This window comes from Salvelinus alpinus, chromosome 20 (assembly GCF_045679555.1).
Source record: "Salvelinus alpinus chromosome 20, SLU_Salpinus.1, whole genome shotgun sequence".
Classification (NCBI taxonomy): domain Eukaryota; kingdom Metazoa; phylum Chordata; class Actinopteri; order Salmoniformes; family Salmonidae; genus Salvelinus; species Salvelinus alpinus.
This window is the reverse complement of record NC_092105.1, coordinates 9660997-9683852: the sequence shown is the minus strand read 5'-3', so window position 1 is coordinate 9683852 and position 22856 is coordinate 9660997. Positions and strand designations below refer to the sequence as shown.

Here is a 22856-nt window from a genome sequence, read left to right as displayed (position 1 = left end):
TAATTTTTTACTTCACCTGGCAAGTCAGTTAAGAACAAATTCTTATTTACAATGACGGCCTACCCCGCCCAAACCCTCCCCTAACCAATGACGGCCTACCCCGCCCAAACCCGGACGACGCTGTGCCGGCTCAGATCACACCGATAAAAGGACAGAATATCTTGTAGTTCACTGAACAGTGTCATGAACTGTATGTTAAATAACTAGGGAGAGTGAGGAGAGGTGTGGCCGTTCACCTGTTATGAATGCCACTTGGGTTAATTTCCCTACAAAAGGGATTGAACCCACATGGAGGCATGCAGGCATTTTAATAACAATCATTAGATACACAGTCAACACAATATAGTAATATTTTTTACTCCTGTAGGTGCTGTAATAAATGTGAAATTACTTTCTTTTGCATTTGTTCATACTGCAATGTTCAATCCGTTCATGCTATTTATTTTAATCCAGGCATTGTACATGATAAACAGTGTCTTTGAAGTCAAAATGTTACCCTTTTTGGTAATGTACAAAGAAATACCATTCTTAAAATTCTCCAAATGAAGGCATGACCATCGTTGGGGTGATGGTTTAGGGTTTAATAATGGACATTATAAACTGGGTGTTTCGAGCCCTGAATGCTGATTGGCCGAAAGCCGTGGTATATCATACCATATACCACGGCCATGACAAAACATTTATTTTTACTGCTCTAATTAAGTTGGTAACCAGTTTATAATAGCAATAAGGAACCTTGGGGGTTTGTGGTATATTGCCAATATACCACGGCTAAGGCCTGTATCCAGGCTCTGCATTGCGTCATACAATAAGAACAGCCCTTAGCCGTGGGATATTGACCATATACCACAAACCCCCTCAGGCCTTATTGCTTAAATATTCTACAGCATCTGCATTACATGTAGCCTTCATTTCAGCTACCTCTCTTTGTAGCCGCTGGGGTTGGTAAGTTGCTCTCGTTCAACTGCCTCTCGTTCAACTGCCTCTCGTTCAACAGCCTCTCGTTCCACAGCCTCTCGTTCAACAGCCTCTCGTTCCACAGCCTCTCGTTCCACAGCCTCTCGTTCCACAGCCTCTCGTTCCACAGCCTCTCGTTCCACAGCCTCTCGTTCAACAGCCTCTCGTTCCACAGCCTCTCGTTCCACAGCCTCTCGTTCAACAGCCTCTCGTTCAACAGCCTCTCGTTCCACAGCCTCTCGTTCCACAGCCTCTCGTTCCACAGCCTCTCGTTCAACAGCCTCGTTCCACAGCCTCTCGTTCAACAGCCTAGGGTTTAGAGTGTAATATTTAGTCACAGTATTGTTGTATGAAGGTTGTATGAAGTCACAGTATTGTTGTATGAAGGTTGTATGAAGTCACAGTATTGTTGTATGAAGTTTGTATGACGTCACAGTATTGTTGTATGAAGGTTGTATGAAGTCACAGTATTGTTGTATGAAGGTTGTATGAAGGTTGTATGAAGTCACAGTATTGTTGTATGAAGGTTGTATGAAGGTTGTATGAAGTCACAGTATTGTTGTATGAAGGTTGTATGAAGGTTGTATGAAGTCTCCCGGGTGGCGCAGTGGTCTAGGGCACGGCATCGCAGTGCTAGCTGCGCCACCAGAGTCTCTGGGTTCGCGCCCAGGCTCTGTCGCAGCCGGCCGCAACCGGGAGATCCGTGGGGCGACGCACAATTGGCATAGCGTCGTCCGGGTTAGGGAGGGTTTGGCCGGTAGGGATATCCTTGTCTCAGTATGTAAAAATGTAATAAAATGTATGCACTCTACTGTAAGTCGCTCTGGATAAGAGCGTCTGCTAAATGACTAAAATGTAAATGTATGTAAATGTAAGTCACAGTATTGTTGTATGAAGGTTGTATGAAGGTTGTATGAAGTCACAGTATTGTGCTGGATTTACTGTCGGTGCCGGAGATGGCTGCCGTTTTACGGGCTACTAATCAATTGAGGGTTTTTTAGCGTTGTTTGTAACTTATTTTGTACATAATGTTTCTGCCACCGTCTCTTATGACCGAAAAGAGCTTCTGGATATCAGGACAGCGATTTCTCACCTTGTACTGGACAAGACTTTTTCTTTAACGAGTCGGACGCAAAAGATTTACTTCAGACACCCGATAAGGCCCAAATCCACATCATTCTTATGAAGAAGATATCGGGGAAGTAGGTCGGTCTTTGTAAGGATCCGACAGCGAGTGAGTAATCTGCCTCTATCATCAGTCCTATTAGCCAACATGCAACCATCGTGTAATAAAATGGATGAGCTCCGATCAAGACTATCCTACCAACGGGACATTAAACGGTAATATCTTATGTTTCACCGAGTTGTGGCTGAACGACGACATGGATAACATACAGCTGGCTGGGTTTTCCGTGCATAGGCAAGATAGATAGAACAGCTGTCTCCGGTAAGACAAGGGATGGCGGCCCGTGTCTATTTGTAAATAACAGCTGGTGCATGAAATCTAATATTAAGGAAGGGGCCAAGCTTCCTGCCATCCAGGACCTCTATACCAGGCGGTGTCAGATGAAGGCCCTCTATACCAGCCACCCTAGTCATAGACTGTTCTCTCTGCTACCGCACGCCAAGCGGTACCGGAGCGTCAAGTCTAAGTCCAAGAGGCTTCTTAACAGCTTCTACCCCCAAGCCATAAGACTCCTGAACAGCTAATCAAATAGCTACCCAGACTATTTGCATTGTCCCCCCCCCCCTTTTTTTTAAACTGCTGCTACTCTCTGTTTATTATCTATGCATAGTCACTTTAACTCTACCTACTTGTACATATTACCTCAATTACCTCAACTAACCTGTGCCCCCGCACATTGACCCTGTACTGGTACCCTCTGTATATAGCCTCGCTACTGTTATTTTACTGCTGCTCTTTAATTATTTGTGCAGGCATGCATAATAACAAATCAACATGCTATATTAATATATGAACCTGATGAAATTCACAAAGTATTTTAACAACTGTTACATTCACCCCTCCTGAATTTCACCAACCTTGTAAAACTAAACAAAATAATCTACCAAGCAACAAAAAACATTTTTTTTTTCAAACTAACTAGTTAAGTAGCTAGCTATATATCTAACTATCTATGCATTTACCAATATCTGATTATCCATTGATCTCATCCATGTCATGACGACTGTGTCGCAAGCTACGTGCAAAAAACGTAAACAAATCGTTAGGACCAATGAGAGTAAAGTTACTGAGTTCGACGTCATTCATACATCTCCATATATGGCATTGCGTTGGCATCCGTATTGGATTGTTTATCCTGGTGATGTTCACTGGGTGATAGACCAAATCAACTGGCACACAGCAACTAAAGCTGGGAGTGGGAAAATGAACGATCTGTGAAGGTAGTTTGGGAAAAACGTACCGTTGGATTACTTGTTAAATAATCATTATTCATCATGAACGTGGGCTTTGCACTCGTTCTCCTCTGGTCTCTCCCAATAACCAATGGTAAGTACAGTAACTAGCTAGCTTAGCTGTAGTTAGATCCCTGTAATGGATAGCTAACGTTACCTTCGGTCGGACGAGGTGGGTTTATATCGACTTGATTTGTAATATCTGAGAGCTATTAAACATTCGATTCTAATGGTGGGTACGTCAGTGGTTGAAACCCGTGTGTTAACTACATGAATATAGATGTCGACCCGATGATATATGGATACAATTGTTGTCTTCGAAACCTCGAAACCACTGGGTGTGTACGTAAATTCACTATGGAGTGCCAGAGGGTGCTCCGGACGTTAGAAAACCCAGAGCATTGTCAGATTGACCGTTTTAATAAATCCGGAGTGTTCAGAGCGCACAATGGACGCTCCTGGTCGAGGTGTAGGGTTTCTCCAAGCATTCTGACCACACATGCTAGCTACTCCCAGACACCCCCTTATGACCGTTTTTCTCGCCCTAGCAGAACTGGTTAGTCTGTTAGCCACACGGCCATATTTTCGCGTTTACAGCGCTTGTTAACAGAAAACAGACGGACGACAGAGGACTAACGTTACCTGTACTAATTAGCTAGCTATCTGCTTCTCCGAACAATTGTGTGTAAACAAAGACAGACGCCGCAAATGTGTATACACTGAAAAATACTGCCGGCTGCAACTGTGTTCACCTTTAAAACAGTATACAGTAAGTATTTATTTTGATGTGATATGCAAGTAAATGGATTTGTTTCTAGAACCGTACCGCAATTGTGAATCGATTCACGCTTACATTGAGTTTTAATTTTACATTTTATTTAAACTTTATTTAACCAGGTAGGCCAGTTGAGAACAAGTTCTCATTTACAACTGCGACCTGCCCAAGATAAAGCAAAGCAGTATGACACAAACAACAACACAGAGTTACACATGGAATAAACAAACGTACAGTCAATAGAAAAGTCTATATACCGTGTGTGCAAAGGAAGTAAGATTAGGGAGGTAAGGAAATAAATAGGCCATAGTGGTGTAATAAATTACAATTTAGCAATTAAACACTGGAGTGATAGATGTGCAAGTAGAGATACTGGGGTGCAAAGGAGCAAAAAAAAAAACAATATAGGGATTAGGTAGTTGGGTGTGCTATTTACAGATGGGATATGTACAGGTGCAATGATCTGTAAGCTGCTCTGACAGCTGATGCTTAAAGTTAGTGAGGAGATATGTCTCCAGCTTCAGTGATTTTTGCAGTTCGTTCCAGTCATTGGCAGCAGAGAACTGGAAGGAAAGGCGTTTTACTGATCAGTTTTGTTTAGGAATTATTAAGTGATTTAAAACAATTCCATTACCTAATTGTTAACGGAATTTATGAAATTGAATTGGCTACATTTGGAATTCATAGTAGTCACACCATTGTTGGGTTCACAAGTTTGGATAGTAGAGTACAGTGAAGCAGTACATTACTGTACAGTACACAGTAGATCACACGACTTGAGTACACTGTACTCTACTGAACTGTACTGTGGTGTACTTTTATGGCCAAACTTGTGAAACATAGATGTCTATGCTTGGTTCAGATTTGGTCTGGAACAACACATACATTTGAGGATATTTGATGTAAAAACAATCCTGGTCACATAGCAAAATATTTATTTCCATATGCGTGTAAAATGGTCGCACTGTAGAGCCCTGCATAGGATACATCACCATGAAGAGAATACCATTCATATCCATAATTAATTATGCATTTCTGTGTTGTACAGACCAGAGACCCGTGATTAAATTCCGTTACCGCAACTCTGTTATTGGGTGTAAATCAACTTTATTTACTGTAGTTCAATAACCAAAATATGTTTTCAGAGTCAATGTGTCATGTCATCTCTAACGGCCCTTTCTTTCTGCAGATATCGTTGAATTTGATTTCAAAGTAAATATTTAAGACTTTTTTGGGAGATTTTACTGAAATTCTCTTGCCAAACTTTGCATCTGTGCAGTCCTTCCTGTAAATGTATTTTCATAAAATGTTCAGTGTAAATTGTTAAAAGTAGTCCTTGTGCATAGAGTTGTAATGACTTGTTAAACTTTAGAAGTCGATGGGGTTTTTTGTTTTGGCATACATCTAGAATGAAAGCTCAATGCTGTCACCGTGGAATTGCCCTGTAGCCTAATGCCTTGTAGCAACATTTGAATAGACTTGGAAGAGGTTAGGCCAGGGAAGAGGAACTAAAGTCAGCAGACCTGAGCCTGAGGCCCCTGTATTCCCTGGTTCCAAAGCCGTTTCAGTACTTCAGTGACCGTTTGGAAAGTTATGCTGTTCTCCACGCTGTAAAATTCCTTTACGGTTGAGTCACTTGCTGGCTCTTGATGTGTCATACTTCATATTCCAATGCACTTTTTATTTACATTGTCATCAGCAGTTGAACTGGTTTCATTGTAGCCAGGCTATTTATAACCTGGGATGATTCCCGAAACCATGGTTTAGCTTTCTGTCACACCCTCATATATATATTTTTTATAACTCCAACACCGTGGACTCTGTTTCGGAGTGCAAAGGCTGAGCTAGAGGAAACGTCATAACCAGTCATAGTCACGCACTGAACAAATCAACGGGGGATCTCGATCCAGGACGGGATTGAATGTCTCTACGGTGACCAAAACACTAAATCTTGACATCTAGCCACTTAGCTAGCAAGTTGGCAGCCAAATGCATAGCTGGAGCCCCTGAGCTGGATATAATTTGACACATCTTAGATTTCTTAAAGTTATACTTGGTTTAGCAGGCACCCCTGACTGTGCCCCCCCCCCCCCCCCTTGACTTGGAAAGAGTAAAATAAAAAAGAAACTGATTTGAGTCAGAGGGTGCACTGAAGCTTGGCACACACAGATGTTAGGGGAACTGTTCCCTCCTCTAAATTAGACCCCCCCCCCCCCATCTGATACAACATCCTGTTGAGGCATTGTGTCTCAGTCAAGCAAGTTCTACAAGGTTTTGCCACACCAGCAGGAGCGGAAAATATTTTTGATATCTGATTTTGTTCTGGCCGTTCTCACATAGGAACTTCTTTGGGGGAAAGAAAGTTTGAAATTCTTTTTAAATTTGTACACTTTTTTTTTTTTTTTTGAGGGGGAAATTATGATGAAAGTGGCAATTTTAGGCTCTTTTTAGATATATACATGTAAGACCTTATGATGACGATGTCATTATACTCCTTATAGTGTACTCTAACATATGGAGTAGCCTGTCTTGATTCCGAAGTAAAAATGTTAACATGAATTTGTTAATATAAAAAAAATATTATAGTTGTTCCTGTTGGCTCAACTGCATTGTTTTTGAAGTTCAATTGTTAAATTAAAATCTCTCTACCGTCATATCTAAGCCAATATGACACCAATGTCGATTTAACATTTGCAAATCAGCTTGACAGGCGGTACACGACACACGACACACGCCTCTCGTCATGATCCGTCCGGCTGTTACCGAGAACCACTATACCAGATTTTTAGCAAGGTCGCTAGCATTAGGGTACTCAGACACTTAAAACAATTGTTTTTATAGATGTAAATCCATTTGAACTGAACAGGTTTGTAGGTGCAACCATTTTTTTATTAAATTCACAATGTATCACTCATGGGCACATTTCAGCTAATTAAAAATACTAAGGATGTGCTACCTTTTTTTGTAGTGTTCCTAACAATGTTGACATCTTTTCAGCGCTATCTCAGAGTTCTAAACCGGTGGACCAACTCAGTTGCTACGCAACAGTAGCAGCTAGCTAATAGAAGGCTATCAGCTAGTTTCTGCACAACAGTAGCAGCTAGCAAATAGAAGGCTATCAGCTAGTTGCTGCACAACAGTAGCAGCTAGCATCTATCTAGGTAACACCAGTTGGATGAAAAGCAAAGGAAGATTGATACATTTTTTCACAATTGAATCCATCTACACAATACCCAATAATGACAAAGCAATTTTTTACATTTTTGTAAATATCACATTTCCATAAGTATTCAGACCCTTTACTCAGTACTTTGTTGAAGCATCTTTGGCAGTGATTACAGCCTCTAGTCTTATTGGGTATGACGCTACAAGCTTGGCACACCTGTATTTGGGGAGTTTCTCCCATTCTTCTCTACAGATCCTCTCAAGCTCTCAGGTTAGATGGGGAGCGTTGCTGCACAGCTATTTTCAGGTCTCTCCAGAGATGTTCGATCGGGTTCAAGTCCGGGCTCTGGCTGAGCCACTCAAGGACATTCAGAGACTTGTCTCGAAGCCACTACTGCGTTGTCTTGGTGGGATGGTGCTAGGTTTCCTCCAGACGTGACGTTTGGCATACAGGCCAAAAAGCTCAATCTTGGTTTCAACAGATCAGAGAATCTTGTTTCTCATTGTCAGTCCTTTAGGTGCCTTTTGGTCAATTGCAAGCGAGCTGTCATGTGCCTTTTACTGAGGAGTGGCTTTCGTCTGGCCACTACTGTAAAGGCCTGATTGGTGGAGTGCTGCGGAGATGGGAGATCCTTCCAGAAGGACAACCGTCTCCACAGAGGAACTCTGGAGCACTGTCAGTGACCATCGGGTTCTTGGTCAGATCCCAGATTGCTCAGTTTGGCCACCTCTTCTTCAATTTAAGAATGATGGAGGCCACGGTGTTCTTGGGGACCAGAAATGTTTTGGTAACCTTCCCCAGATCTGTGGCTTGACACAGTCCTGTCTCTGAGCTCTATGGACAATTCCTTTGACCTCATGGCTTGTTTTTTTGCTCTGACATGGTCTGTCAACTGTGGGACCTTTATCTAGACCGGTGTGTGCCTTTCCAAATCTTGTCCAGTCAATTCAATTTACCACGTGGACTCCAAGTTGCAGAAACATCTCAAAGATGGTGGTCCCGTGTGGCTCAGTTGGTAGAGCATGGCGCTTGCAACGCCAGGGTTGTGGGTTCATTCCCCACGGGGGGACCAGGATGAATATGTATGAACTTTCCAATTTTTAAGTCGCTCTGGATAAGAGCGTCTGCTAAATGACTTAAATGTAAATGTAAACAACATCATAATGATCATTCCTTGCCTGTGTGACACGTGTACAGTCAAACTCCATGCTTGCTAACTTTGTTAGCTATGTGATAAAATTATTGTCTTTGAACCCAACAACTGTTTTAAGACAAATGAACCAAATATGACTAAACATTCAATCAGTACTGAATATCCAACTTTGTGGAACAAAATGTGCTGTCATCACCAGACTGACAATTTTTAAATCAAAGTTGACGTATCTATTACAGGGTTTGTAGCGTAACGCTTAGCGTCACTGCCCTGGGATATGAAGGTCTTGGGTTCGCTGACCGGAGGGGATATTTATTATCTTTTGTGTGTAATAAGCCTGCTGTTTTTATTTTTACCGCAGTCATCTGGGTTTTCATTTGAAGCATATTGTTATACGTGGCTTATTTTGGGTCATTTGCAAAGACATTGGTAACTTTATTGTAGTCAAATTTTGTTCTCAAGTTATTGCAGTCACAGAGCAACAGATAAACCATGTGATTTAATGTTTACTGGAGAGCATAGGTGGAGTTCCCATTGTTGTCCTCAGGAATTTCCTTTTTCGGCTTCTGACCAATTTGAATAATCTACAAGTACATCACATTTCCAGAGTGGGCTCTGCTAATTCTGTGTGAAACAGTTTATGAGCACCACCAACACAGTGAATGGGGAAAATGGATTCAAAGGCAATCCATCTGCTGGTGACTTGCTTTATGTGCAATCCTAAAGGAGGGCTGTGATTGGTTAATGACCTATAATTACCATTTCTATGTAATAGACTGGATCATATCATTAAATGTACCAGAGCCTACTCTGGAAATGTTTATTTTTGAAGAAGATTATATTGTTTACAAACTGTCTAAAAATAAGCTAAATCGAAAAGCGTCGTTTTGAGATCAATATTTTATTTAATGTTGAATAAATTAATGTGACAATTAAAAAAAAAAAAAATAGTCTAGACATACTCCATATTTGAGGGAACACTACAAGGAGTTATAATGACACCAAGATGTCTATCATGTACGGTTTACAGATCATTAAGGTTTTACATGGTCACTTTCATCATGTTTAAAATATATATATATATATATATTTGTTTGCTACAAAGGTAAAAAGCATGTTAAACATCCTCCCAATGCCATTCCTATGTGAGAATTACAAGAACATTCTGAGAGACTGAAAATATTTCTCGCTGGCGTGGAATCGTCCAATAGAAGCGCTGGCTAGCTAGTGAGGTCAATGTCATTGTTGCACGTCTATTGTTTCATTCTCACCACAGGGGAGTTTGCTTATTGGTTCTTCAGAGATTTTAAATATTGGATCAATTCCTCTTTTTTTTGTTGAATATTTCATATTGTCCACAGGACATGTGAATTGGTGGTTGGCTGTGAAGTAGTGATGAAATACACAGCCTAAAGTATGCAAATGGTTATTTTAACTTCAAAGTTGCTGCCGAATCAGTTGATTATATCCAACTCCCATCATGTAACATGTAATCACCACGGTACCAAACAGTGAAGAACTTCTCAATGACCCGGTCTGCCTGTCTTACTCTCTGTGTTCCAGTGCTTGCAGAGCTGCCACAACCTCAGAAACTCACTCTGCTCACCCTGAACACACAGTACGTACTGACGTGGGACTGGGACCAGACGACCACAGGCAACGCTGTTACCTTCACTGCAGAGTACATGGCGTAAGTCACCAGATGCACACACACCAGACCCCTCCTACATGTCACATACTGTACCGTATTTCACCTCCCCCCTCCTACATGTCACACATGATACCGTATTTCACATCCTACACCCAAACAGTGACTCGTCTGTTTTATTTTACCACCATGAGAGTCATGATCTGGTATTAGGCCAAGACTGCCTCTCATCACTGACCCTTCGCTCCCCAACAGGAAGTACAAGATGAAGATGAAGAAGAGGAACTGGAGCCGTGTGTGTGAAAGGACCACACACACCCGCTGTGACCTCACAGGTTCTGATCTGCACTACCTGGGAATGTACGTGCTCCGAGTCCGAGCCAGCGCAGACGGAGTCAACTCGCACTGGGTCTACAAGGACTTCTGCCCTGATATAGATGGTGAGAGAGGAATGGGAGAAGGCAGACAGACTTGAGCACAGATGGAAAAGCTAAATGAGAGAAGAAAATTAACACAGTTGCGAACATTCACACATTTAAACGCCCACACACCAACAGCCACACACCAACAGCCACACACCAACACACACACACACACACACACACACACACAGAGCCACACGCATGTGTTGATTGAGCTTTCAGAAGTTGTAAAGGTACTCAAATCTATTACTCTTAAGAAAGCGGCTGGCCCGGATGAACATGAACCCTCATTTCAAATAAAAATGGGTGCAGAGAGTATTGCTGCCCCTCTCACTCGTATATTAAAGGTTTCATTGGCGAGTAATACCATTCCTAAAGTCTGGAAAGGAGCCTACGTCACACTTTTACATAAGGGTGGAGATCTGTCCCAGTTGGATAACTATCGTCCCATATCTAAATTTTCTGCACATGCAAACGTTTTGGAAAACCCGATACTCAGTTGAAAAAGTCTTTATAATAACTCAGTTTTATCTCAATTTCAGTTGTGTTTTGGAGCCAAGTGTACTGCCCTACCAAGCAAAAAAGCCAGTAACTGCTCATAGCGTGGAACTGAGAAAAATGACTATGCAGTTACTGCTAACATGACCCCCATTTTCACCAAAACACAATACAATAGAGGCAGATTACTTGTCCACATGATTAAACATGTGTTTAATGTAGCAAAAATGTCTAATTTTCGACCAAATGATCAGTTACTACCTTTTTGCTTAGTAGGGCAGTATAGTACAATTACTGCATTAAGGTTGTAGGTGATATTCTAGATGCTCAGGACAAGAAATCACTTACACTTTTTATCGACTTGTCAAAGGCCTTCGACACCATTGACTATGCCCTGCTGTTGTATAGACTAAATAAAAGTTAGTTTAAGTGTTGATGCTTTGTATTGGTTCTAAAACGACCTTTCTGACAGAACAGTGTGTAGCACAACAGGGAATGGAATCTGAGTTTCGAAGGCTTACGAAAGGAGTTCCCCAGGGCTCAACTTTAGGTCCGATCCTTTTTACACTGTATATAAATGATATAGGGAAGACTGTTGACTGCAAATCTCCATCTGTATGCTGATGACACAATGATTTATTCTAGCGCATCTAATATTGAGATCGCTTTTCAGGACTTATAGTTGGCTTTTGATGTTATTCAGAGGCATCTTTTCAAATTGACACTTGTGCTTAATGCAAGAAACTAAATGTATGATAATTTTTTTTCTTCTCTGAAAGTTAACAGATGGAGTCACTTTCAGAATTGAATGATAAAAGGCCAGCAAATTTGATAGGGTCACCTATAAGTATCTTGGGAATTAGTTAGATGAAAAGCTGAATGTGAAACAATATTGATAAACTGACGAAGAAACTGACGTTGAAATTGGGTTTCTATTTTAGGAACAAATCTTGCTTTTCAATATCTGTCAAAGGATCTTGTTCAAAGCACTTTGTTGTCGGTCCTCGATTTTATGGTGATATTGTCTATATGCAGACCTCCACAAGTACCTTACACTGAGTCCAGAGTTTATCATGGTGCTTTAAGATTCATTACAAATGCTACATCAATTACCCATGGTGCAATGTACCTCTCCACCAGGAGGCTAAAGCACTGGTACACTTTTGTGAACAAAGCATTGATGGGACAACTCCCATTGTATCTATGTTCGTTACTGACCAGATCAGTCACTCAATACAGTCTTCCTTCACAGTCACTGCTGTCCTTGTCTGTTCCTAAGGCTAGAACTGAGATGGGGAAAGCAATATTTATCCCATAATGCCTTCATCCTGGAATATGCCTCGAAATATATTAAAGTTATGGGAGTTTAGTGTCTTTGCCTGTTTTTAAGACTCTGATCGACGACACTGTTTGTGATAGCTGCAGTTGTTTCTAATCTTCAAATGTATCTGGAACTTGCGACACTTAAGCTGTGTTCGAATACTCATACTAACCGCTCTAACTGTACAATTTGTGACTTAAATTGAGTATGTAGTATGCTTATTGGTCATAGTATGGATGTAGTTAGTATGCCAAAAGTTCCTGGATGTTGTACAAAATTTTAACAAAGTATACAAGCAGTAGACACCATTTCTGTGCTTTTAGGGCCCATAATGCAATTCCTCAGAAATAGGGGTGTGGCTTCACAACATTTTCAGATTTGTAGTAAATGGCGGAAAATATGCAGCCGAAGTCCAACGAGAGCAGATACAAATTCATTGCTTTAACCTCTCTAGGGGGTGTGGGACGCTACCACCTGGCCAACATCCAGTGAAATTGCAGAGCGCCAAATTCAAAAACAGAAATACTCATAATAAAAATTCATAAAACATACAAGTGTTTTACATCGGCTTAAAGATGAACTTCTTGTTAATCCAACCGTTGTCAGATTTCAAAAAAGCTTTACGGTGAAAGCATACCATGCGATTTATCTGAGGACAGCGCCCAGCACACAAAACATTACATACAGTTACCAGCCAAGTAGATTAGTCACAAAAGTCAGAAATAGCAATAAAATTAATCACTTACCTTTGATCTTCGTATGGTTGCACTCACAAGACTCCCAGTTACACAAATGTTTGTTTTGTTCGATAAAGTCCCTCTTTATATCCAAAAACATCCATTTTGTTGGCGTGTTTTGTTTAGTAATTCAAAGGCAGTCACAACAGGCAGATGAAAAATCCAAATACTATCAGTAAAGTTCGTAGAAACATGTCAAACAATGTTTATAATAAATCCGCAGGTTGTTTTTAGTCATAATAATCGATAATATTTCAACCGGACAATAGCTCCGTCAATATAAAAGAAAAACAAAGGCGCGCTCTCGGTCATGCGCAGAAAACAGCTCTGGGGGAAGTCCCACTATCTTCCCACTATCCACTTAGTGGTCTTACTCCCTCATTTTTCAGAATACAAGCCTGAAACAATTTCTAAAGACTGTTGACATCTAGTGGAAGCCATAGGAACTGCAGTCTTGGTCCTAACCATTGACATACTGTATAGGCAGGCAAGAGAAAAGCACACACATCAAAAATGTCCCACTTCCTGGATGGATTTTACTCAGGTTTTTGCCTGCCATATCAGTTCTGTTATACTCACAGACATTATGTTAACAGTTTTGGAAACTTTAGTGTTTTCTATCCAAATCTACCAATTATATGCATATCCTAGCTTCTGGGCCTGAGTAACAGGCAGTTTACTTTGGGCACGCTTTTTATCCGGAGGTGAAAATAGTGCCACCTACCCTAGTGAGGTTAACTATTTATGACAAATGTTGAGCAATGTAATGACTTTTCAAATAAGTTACACATTATGTTGGCTGACATTTTGTTAGCTACGCTATCCTTACGAACCACATACCAGTACATACTGCTGTAATATGCTATGTGAGCTAGCTAGCTACCTAACGTTAGTTGGCTACTAATACATCGGACTTAGCATATAGTTAATATACTGGCATCTAACTACCTAACGTTTATTGACTTGATTATTCACGTCATGCTTAGCGTTGTGCGTTGTGCGTTCTTAATGGACATTGTTAATTCACTCTGGCTAACTACTCCGATTTCAGAGCACTCTCTTGTGCCAGAGCGCTGAATAAATAATGAATTTATGAACTCTCAACATCTGTTGAATATAACCGGTGTCAGTAAACGTCCGCAAAAAAAAGCGTAATTAAATTCTTGCCAGCAGAGTAGTTAGTTACCAACGCTCTGGATAACATGACAACAGCCTAACCAGCTCTGCTAGGGCGAGTACAATGGTCAGAGTGAGGTGTTCTCTCATTTGTGTCTGGAAGTAGCTAGCAAGCTAGTCAACATTAGCCAGTTAGCTTGGGTGCTTGACTGCTGTTTTGAGGTCAGAACGTTCGGACTCGGCCAGAGCGTCCAATGTGCTCTCTGAACTCTCCCAGAGCGACGCGCTCTGAATTTACGAATGCCCAGATTGCACTCTGGCACGGCAGATTTACGAACCCACCCGAAGTTGTGGGATGTCTAGCTAGTAATTTGCAATGCTAACAAGCTAGCAAGACTTTGCACAGCATCAATTTCCGGTAGACAGGCAAAGTACAAGTACGCTCAACTAAAAGGATACCGTTAGTTTACAGTATACTAAAATGAACTAATAGTATGTTTTATTTACTCATTAAGTATACAGTATGTTAGTATCGGTATTTGTATTTTTTTTGTATGCCTACGCTGCTATTTCCCTGTTTTGCCTTCTTGCCAGGTCGCCCTCGTGAAACAGGTTTTTAACATCAATGGGTCTCACCTGGATAAATACAATTCAATTCACACACACACATCCTCGCGCACACACACACACCATCCTCGTGTGTGTGCGCGCACACACACACACACAACACTATCCTCGCGCGCACATACACACACAACACTATCCTCGCGCACACACACACACACAACTAGCACAGAGACAAACAGTTAATCTGTCATTCACCAAGAGTCATTTCCAGGACTCTGGGGTTGCCTGTATTGTAACTATTATTGACTAGTGAGTTTATTTTGGTCTGATCTGTTCTTCCTCCTGTCTAGCTTCTTTGGGCCCACCGTCCAGGGTGGAGCTGGCTCCTGTGAAGAACCTGCTGGATGTGACCATCTCTGATCCCCTGACCAGCACCCAGGGCTCCATGAAGGAACACGTCCCGTTCCTGGACTACCGCATCCTGTACTGGAGCCGCTCTGATGACCCTCAGGTACTGGCACAACCTTCTGCCTTTTTCTGTGGCCTCTAAAGACTCCTGGGCCTCCCCTCAGTAACCCTGGGACTGCTGTAACCTGGGCCTCCCCTCAGTAACCCTGGGACTGCTGTAACCTGGGCCTCCCCTCAGTAACCCTGGGACTGCTGTAACCTGGGCCTCCCCTCAGTAACCCTGGGACTGCTGTAACCATGGCCTCCCCTCAGTAACCCTGGGACTGCTGTAACCTGGGCCTCCCCTCAGTAACCCTGGGACTGCTGTAACCATGGCCTCCCCTCAGTAACCCTGGGACTGCTGTAACCATGGCCTCCCCTCAGTAACCCTGGGACTGCTGTAACCTGGGCCTCCCCTCAGTAACCCTGGGACTGCTGTAACCATGGCCTCCCCTCAGTAACCCTGGGACTGCTGTAACCATGGCCTCCCCTCAGTAACCCTGGGACTGCTGTAACCTGGGCCTCCCCTCAGTAACTCTGGGACTGCTATAAAACACCAGAAGCTACAACAACATGTTGTAACACTCTAAACAATCATCTTAAAGATAGGAACACAAGTGTGTTCTAATGTGGTTTTCAATGCAGGTAACTGGTTGGTGCTCTGTATTCTGGAAGGTTTTGAAGTGTTCTATGTTGGTGCTTTGTATTCTGGAAGGTTTTGAAGTGTTCTATATTGGTGCTTTGTATTCTGGAAGGTTTTGAAATGTTCTATGTTGGTGCTTTGTATTCTGGACGGTTTTGAAGTGTTCTATGTTGGTGCTTTGTATTCTGGAAGGTTTTGAAGTGTTCTATGTTGGTGCTTTGTATTCTGGAAGGTTTTGAAGTGTTCTATATTGGTGCTTTGTATTCGGGAAGGTTTTGAAGTGTTCTATATTGGTGCTTTGTATTCTGGAAGGTTTTGAAGTGTTCTATGTTGGTGCTTTGTATTCTGGAAGGTTTTGAAGTATTCTATATTGGTGCTTTGTGTTCTGGAAGGTTTTGAAGTATTCTATATTGGTGCTTTGTATTCTGGAAGGTTTTGAAGTATTCTATATTGGTGCTTTGTATTCTGGAAGGTTTTGAAGTATTCTATGTCAGTTGTTCCATGTTCTCTGGAACTCTTCCTGTTGAAACAACATCAATAACCCTTCTGCTGTGTCCCTGTGTTACACCAGAGCAGATATATGATTTCTATGTCATCTCTATATCCCAAACCTTTCCTGGTGTACCCCCAACCGTTCCACTTTTGTGACGTATTCAGGACTAGCACATCTGATTCAACTGGAATGGGTGAAATAAGTGGAACGGCTGGGGGTAGTGCAAGACAGGGCTGCGTATCCCAACCATGTCTGATTTTATAACCTGTTCTTATTGGATGTTCAGGGTTTGAAGCCTAAAGTGGTGGACTCTAGCAGCAACCTGGTGACGCTGCCTGAGCTGGAGGCCTGGACGTGGTACTGTGTCATGATCCAGTCTCGCTATGACTACTACAACAAGACTAGCAGCTACACAGAACCCCAGTGCAGGCAGACAGAGGGTAGGAATGAACACTTCACACTAAAGACTTGGAGATTGGTTTCCAAATTGCTTGACAAATTACCTACCTGTGTAATGTGTGTGTAGAGATGGCAGAGAGCGTGTTTTACAGGAGCAATTGCATAATAAGGCCACTAAAGTGTGACTGTCCTCGTCCTCAGGTGACACCCCGTACTGGCAGATCTTCCTATACTTCCTGGTCTCCATGATGCTGTGTTTCCTGCTCGTGTTGCTTCCCTCCTACGCCTTCTTCAGGTTCTACAGAGTCCTCAAAAACACCTTTTACCCCTCTATCCAGCTGCCTGCACACATCCAGGAGGTAGGCCTCACAAATGTTTACTCAACAGTAAACAGCATAACAGTAATATCCAGGTGTACCGTCCATCCTCTTGGTTGGTGGGTGTATCTGTGTGTTTAAGGGTGGTTGGGATTAAGCCATGACAATTATCATCTTTCTCTCTTCCCCTCCCCCCAGTACCTCTGTGACTCCTCCCCTGGCTCCGACATGCCCCGCCTCCTCACTGCTGATTCAGAGGCGGAGCTGTGCTGTGATAAGCTGACCATCTGTCCTGAGGTGTTGCTCCTGGAGATACATGTCGCTCCTCCTCTCACAGCGCCCCCCTCAGAGCTGGAGCAGGACAGCGGCAGGCACATCCGCCAGGACAGCGGAGACTCTGGGATCTACTCCACAGAGGGAGGCTCCGCCCAGCAGGGTCGTAGTGGTGGGGAGCCAATCAGGAGAGACCAGGAAGTGGACTCCTGGCAGACACTGGAGCAGGTCAAGATAGAGGCGATGGGGAGAGAGTCGGCCGACGAAAGAGATCTGGACGAGGGGGTTGTGGATGTGTGCGTCTGAGGAGAAATGGAGAGCTGGGTGGAAAGACCATCAACGATGGTTGGCGATTTGTAATGAGGAAATGAGAATGGTCGCACAGAATGTTCTCAAGTCTCCGTCTTGCTGCCTCTCCTCAAAGGTCACTGTGAAGAGAATGACGTCTGAGCCAGAGACGCATCGTCACCTGTCCTGCCTACATTAAAGGAAAAATCTACTCCAAAACGATCTTATAATATTGTTTCGTTAGTCCACTGTTGATACAGTCCCAAAATGTTTTGCATGTCAACAGACAAGTTTTCAAAATATTGAACTTTCAAGAAGCAAAGTGTCACATGATGTAAAATGCATCATTGTGTGGCAAGTGACACTTCTTGAAAGTCCAATACCTTAAACGTGTCTGTTGACATGCAAAACATTTTGGGACCGTATCAACAGTGGACTAATGAATCCCATGTTGCTGTGTGTTTTAAGGGTGTAGAAACAAGCTTAAAAGTGTCAGATTTGGTATGGGGGGGCCCATTGACTTCAAGATGTCTAAAAGACCCCAGTCCATCTTTGGTTTCTGTGGCCAGTGTAATGACTGACATGTTTTAGTGTCGTTTGGAACACGTTTATCTCATCTCAGACTGGGCTGGTCACAGCCAAGGGCGTGCTATCTGTTTCCAGTGAATTCTGAGACCGTTGGTCCATTAGCATCCTGTGAAGTGTGTGTGAATCCAGGGGGAAACACGGTAGCTAGTTTGTGTTTAAACAACAGGGTGTCAGTTTTAACCATTTCAATCGCACAAATCAACCTATTTTCTAGTCAAGACATTTTCTTGAAAAGGAATGATTCTGGTTAATTTATCCTCTAAACCAACCCTGTCGTGTGTCTGTCCTGTGTGTGTGTGTGTGCCTTGGATAGATAAGAGTACATTGGCAGCAGTGCATTTGGTGTGTGTGTGTGTGTTGTCATTGTAAGTACTGCATGTCTGATAGTCCTGTGTGTGTGTGCGCCCGCTTAGGATAGATGATAGACAGTACATTGGCAGTAGCGTATTTGGTGTGTGTGTGTTGTCAGTGTAAGTACTGTATGTCTGATAGTCCTGTGTGTACATAGTCAATGCACGTAGTCCGAGTAACCATTTGAAGAGCTATTTAGCGGTCTTGTTTAGCGGTCTTAAGGCTTGTTGGTTCCAGACGTGGTGCACTGTGGTTGCTCGAGCATTTTGCAATTTTTGGGGCCTTCCTCTTGACACCGCCTGGTATAGTGGTCCTGGATAGCAGGGAGCTCTGCCCGGGTGATGTACTGGGCTGTAATCCGTGGTGGTTTGCTAACCCTGCCACATCTGAGTGCCTGTTTTTTTATTTTTTATTATGTTACTTTTAGAAACATTTAATTAGTTTGTCCTTTTATGATTCTTATAGAATCTGACATCAGGAAGTGTTATGTTTACTCTCTGATACCTTATTATTATTTGACTTCATCTTTGTTTTGATAGGTGTTTTGGTCCGACTGTTACTGGTTGGATCCCTGAAGGTCAATGTTTATTGATGTCTCTTCCTCTTTCTGATGGTTTGCTCTCTGAGGTGGAACAACTTCCACCTAGAGCAGGGCTGCCCAACCCTCTTCCTGGAGATCTACTGTCCTGTAGGTTTTCAGTCCAACCCTAATGTAACATATCTGATTCAGCTAGTTAAGGTCTTGTTGAGCAGCGAATTAGTAGAATCAGGTGTGTTTAAATTAGGGTTGGACTGAAAATCCACAGGACGGTAGATCTCCAGGAAGAGGGTTGGGGAGCCCTGGTCTAGAGGTTTTTTACAACATTTTGTCAAAGTTAAACAAGGAAATAATCTGCATAATTTGGATAATAGTGACATGAAACAAAATGCATCAACCAATAACCATACCTTGCATCTGTCAAAGCCTCATAACCACAGCCAATGCAAATGTTTATCGTCTATGCTTTATACCTAGATGACGTCTGACGCAGCATTATAATTACCTACTGTGAGTTAAGTAGTCCTGGTGAATAGTGTTTATATCGTTGGGCATGCTGTACAATGCTGAACACGCTGTACAATACTGAACACGCTGTACAATACTGAACACGCTGTACAATACGGAACATGCTGTACAATACTGAACACGCTGTACAATACTGAACACGCTGTACAATACTGAACACGCTGTACAATATTGCTTCCAAATAGAGTTGAATTCATATTAAAGAAAGTATCTCATCTCATACTCCTTGCCCAGGTCTTTTATTGCATACGGACACTACCTTTTTCCTAGATAAATGATGTGAGCTTGACCTATGTTACATCTGTGAAGGAAACATATTATTCATCAGTGAGTAACAACCACGTGTGGCTGTGAGAGTACATGCTGCTACATGTACACAGTCACTAACTTTTGGCCCTGTACTGATTTCCTGTGTAGTTTTTTTCTTTATTACTCAACACCATAGTACCCTCAAAGCTCATCGCTAAGGAACCTGGGACTAAACACCTCCCTCTGCAACTGGATCCTGGACTTCCTGACGGGTCGCCCCAAGGTGGTGAGGGTAGGTAGCAACACATCTGCCACACTGATCCTCAACACTGGAGCACCCCAGGGGTGCGTGCTCAGTCCCCTCCTGTACTCCCTGTTCACCTACGACTGCATGGCCAGGCACGACTCCAACACCATCATTACATTTTCAGACGACACAACAGTGGTAGGCCTGATCACCGACAACGACAAGACAGCCTATAGGGAGGAGGTCAGAGACCTGGCCGGGTGGTGCCAGAATAACAACCTATCCCTCAACGTAACCAAGACTAAGGAGATGATTGTGGACTACAGGAAAAGGAGCACCGAGCACGTCCCCATTCTCATCGACGGAGCTGTAGTGGAGCAGGTTGAGAGCTTCAAATTCCTTGTTGTCCACATCAACAACAAACTAGAATGGTCCAAACACACCAAGACAGTCGTAAAGAGGGCACGACAAACCTATTCCCCCTCAGGAAACTAAAAAGATTTGGCATGGGTCCTGAGATCCTCAAAAGGTTCTACAGCTGCAACATCGAGAGCATCCTGACCGGTTGCATCACTGCCTGGTACGGCAATTGCTCGGCCTGCGACCGCAAGGCACCACAGAGGGTAGTGTGTACGGCCCAATACATCACTGGGGCAAAGCTGCCTGCCATCCAGGACCTCTACACCAGGCGGTGTCAGAGGAAGGCCCTAAAAATTGTCAAAGACCCCAGCCACCCCAGTCATAGACTTTTCTCTCTACTACCGCATGGCAAGCGGTACCGGAGTGCCAAGTCTAGGACAAAAAGGCTTCTCAACAGTTTTTACCCCCAAGCCATAAGACTTCTGAACAGGTAACCAATGGTTACCCGGACTATTTACATTATGTGCCCCTCCCAACCCCTCTTTTACGCTGCTGCTACTCTCTGTTTATCTTATATGCATAGTCACTTTAACCTTACATCCATGTACATACTACCTCAATTGACCCGACCAACCAGTGCTCCCGCACATTGGCTAACTGGGCTATCTGCATTGTGTCCCACCTCCCGCCAAACCCTCCTTTTACGCTACTGCTACTCTCTGTTCATCATATATGCATAGTCACTTTAACCATACCTACATGTACATACTACCTCAATAAGCCTGACTAACCGGTGTCTGTATATAGCCTTGCTACTCTTATTTTCAAATGTATTTTTACTGTTTTATTTCTTTACTTACCTACACACACACCTGTTTTCCGCACTATTGGTTAGAGCCTGTAAGTAAGCATTTCACTGTAAGGTCTACACCTGTTGTATTTGGCGCACGGGACAAATAAACGTTGATTTGATTTGGGGCGGGAAGATGTGATTGTGAACATGCTGCCGCAAGTAGGTTATTGTTAGATTCTGGGTTAAACTTGGAACATTGTTAAACTCAGTATTTTATTTAAAGAGTGATAGCGACTGGTTTTTACATCAGAAGTGAATGGTTATCTGTAGGAGCCAGATGGCTTTGGAATGTGTTGGGTGGACAGGAGGAAGTCACAGGATTGCTATAGGGGATACGGGTGGTGATCTGAGGATTAGGCAAATGAAGGGTTGAGGTCAGATCCCCTTAAGGGAGAAATTATGGTTTATTACCTTTCTGTCAAACCATAATAGATGTAAGGATTGGCGAGAAGGGGTGCCTACATTTGGAGTGTGTGTGTGTGTGTATATATATATATATATATATATATATATTTTACACACAGACTTGAAGTCGGAAGTTTACATGCACCTTAGCCAAATACATTTAAACTGTTTTTCACAATTCCTGACATTTAATCCTAGTAAAAATCCCATGTCTTAGGTCAGTTGGGATCACCACTTTATTTTAAGAATGTGAAATGTCAGAACAATAGTGGAGATAATGATTTATTTCAGCTTTTCTTTCATCACATTCCCAGTGGGTCAGAAGTTCACATACTGTACACTCAACTAGTATTTGGTAGCATTGCCTTTAAATTGTTTTATTTGTGTCACCCCCACAACATGATGCTGCCACCCCCGTGCTTCAAGTGAGGAAGAACAGATATCACTAAGGTTCCGTCATTCCAACAGGGATGCATTGGCTGTTCGGTTGTGGATGAGGAGACTCAGCCTAGGAGAAAGGGTTAAATATCAGTGCTTGTGTAAAATGTTTTTTTTTGTCCGAATTACAGCTGTAACGACCGTGCTTCACGGTTGGGAAGGTGTTCTTCGGCTTGCAAGCCTCCCCTTTTTCCTCCAAACATGACGATGGTCATTATGGCCAAACAGTTCTATTTTTGTTTCATCAGACCAGAGAACATTTCTCCAAAAAGTACGATCTTTGTCCCCATGTGCAGTTGCAAACCGTATTCTGGCTTTTTTATGGCAGTTTTGGAGCAGTGGCTTCTTCCTTGCTGAGCGGCCTTTCAGGTTATGTCGATATAGGACTCGTTTTACTGTGGATATAGATACTTTTGTACCTGTTTCCTCCAGCATCTTCACAAGGTCCTTTGCTGTTGTTCTGGGATTGATTTGCACTTCCGCACCAACGTACGTTCATCTCTAGGAGACAACGTGTCTCCGTCCTGAGCGGTATGACGCTGCATGGTCCCATGGTGTTTATACTTGCGTACTATTGGTTGTACAGATGAACGTGGTACCTTCAGGCATTTGGAAATTGCTCCCAAGGATGAACCAGACTTGTGGAGGTCTTCAATTTTCT

The 22856-nt window shown here is 42.7% G+C and overlaps 1 protein-coding gene across 2 annotated transcripts; it reads left to right on the top strand.

Moving 5' to 3' along the window:
• The first annotated feature begins 3260 nt into the window (after positions 1-3260).
• On the top strand, positions 3261-19863 carry LOC139546263 (interferon alpha/beta receptor 1a). Of its 2 annotated transcripts, none has more exons than XM_071354417.1 (7): positions 3261-3469; positions 10033-10159; positions 10373-10557; positions 15129-15289; positions 16648-16801; positions 16962-17119; positions 17276-19863. In XM_071354417.1, the coding sequence occupies exons 1-7, from the start codon at positions 3418-3420 to the stop codon at positions 17654-17656; spliced, it is 1218 nt and encodes a 405-aa protein (XP_071210518.1). In that variant the 5' UTR covers positions 3261-3417; the 3' UTR covers positions 17657-19863. The 2 variants fall into 2 exon arrangements, with proteins under 2 accessions (XP_071210518.1, XP_071210519.1); XM_071354418.1 differs by lacking the exon at positions 3261-3469 and adding an exon at positions 3582-4144.
• Positions 19864-22856: the final 2993 nt, after the last annotated feature.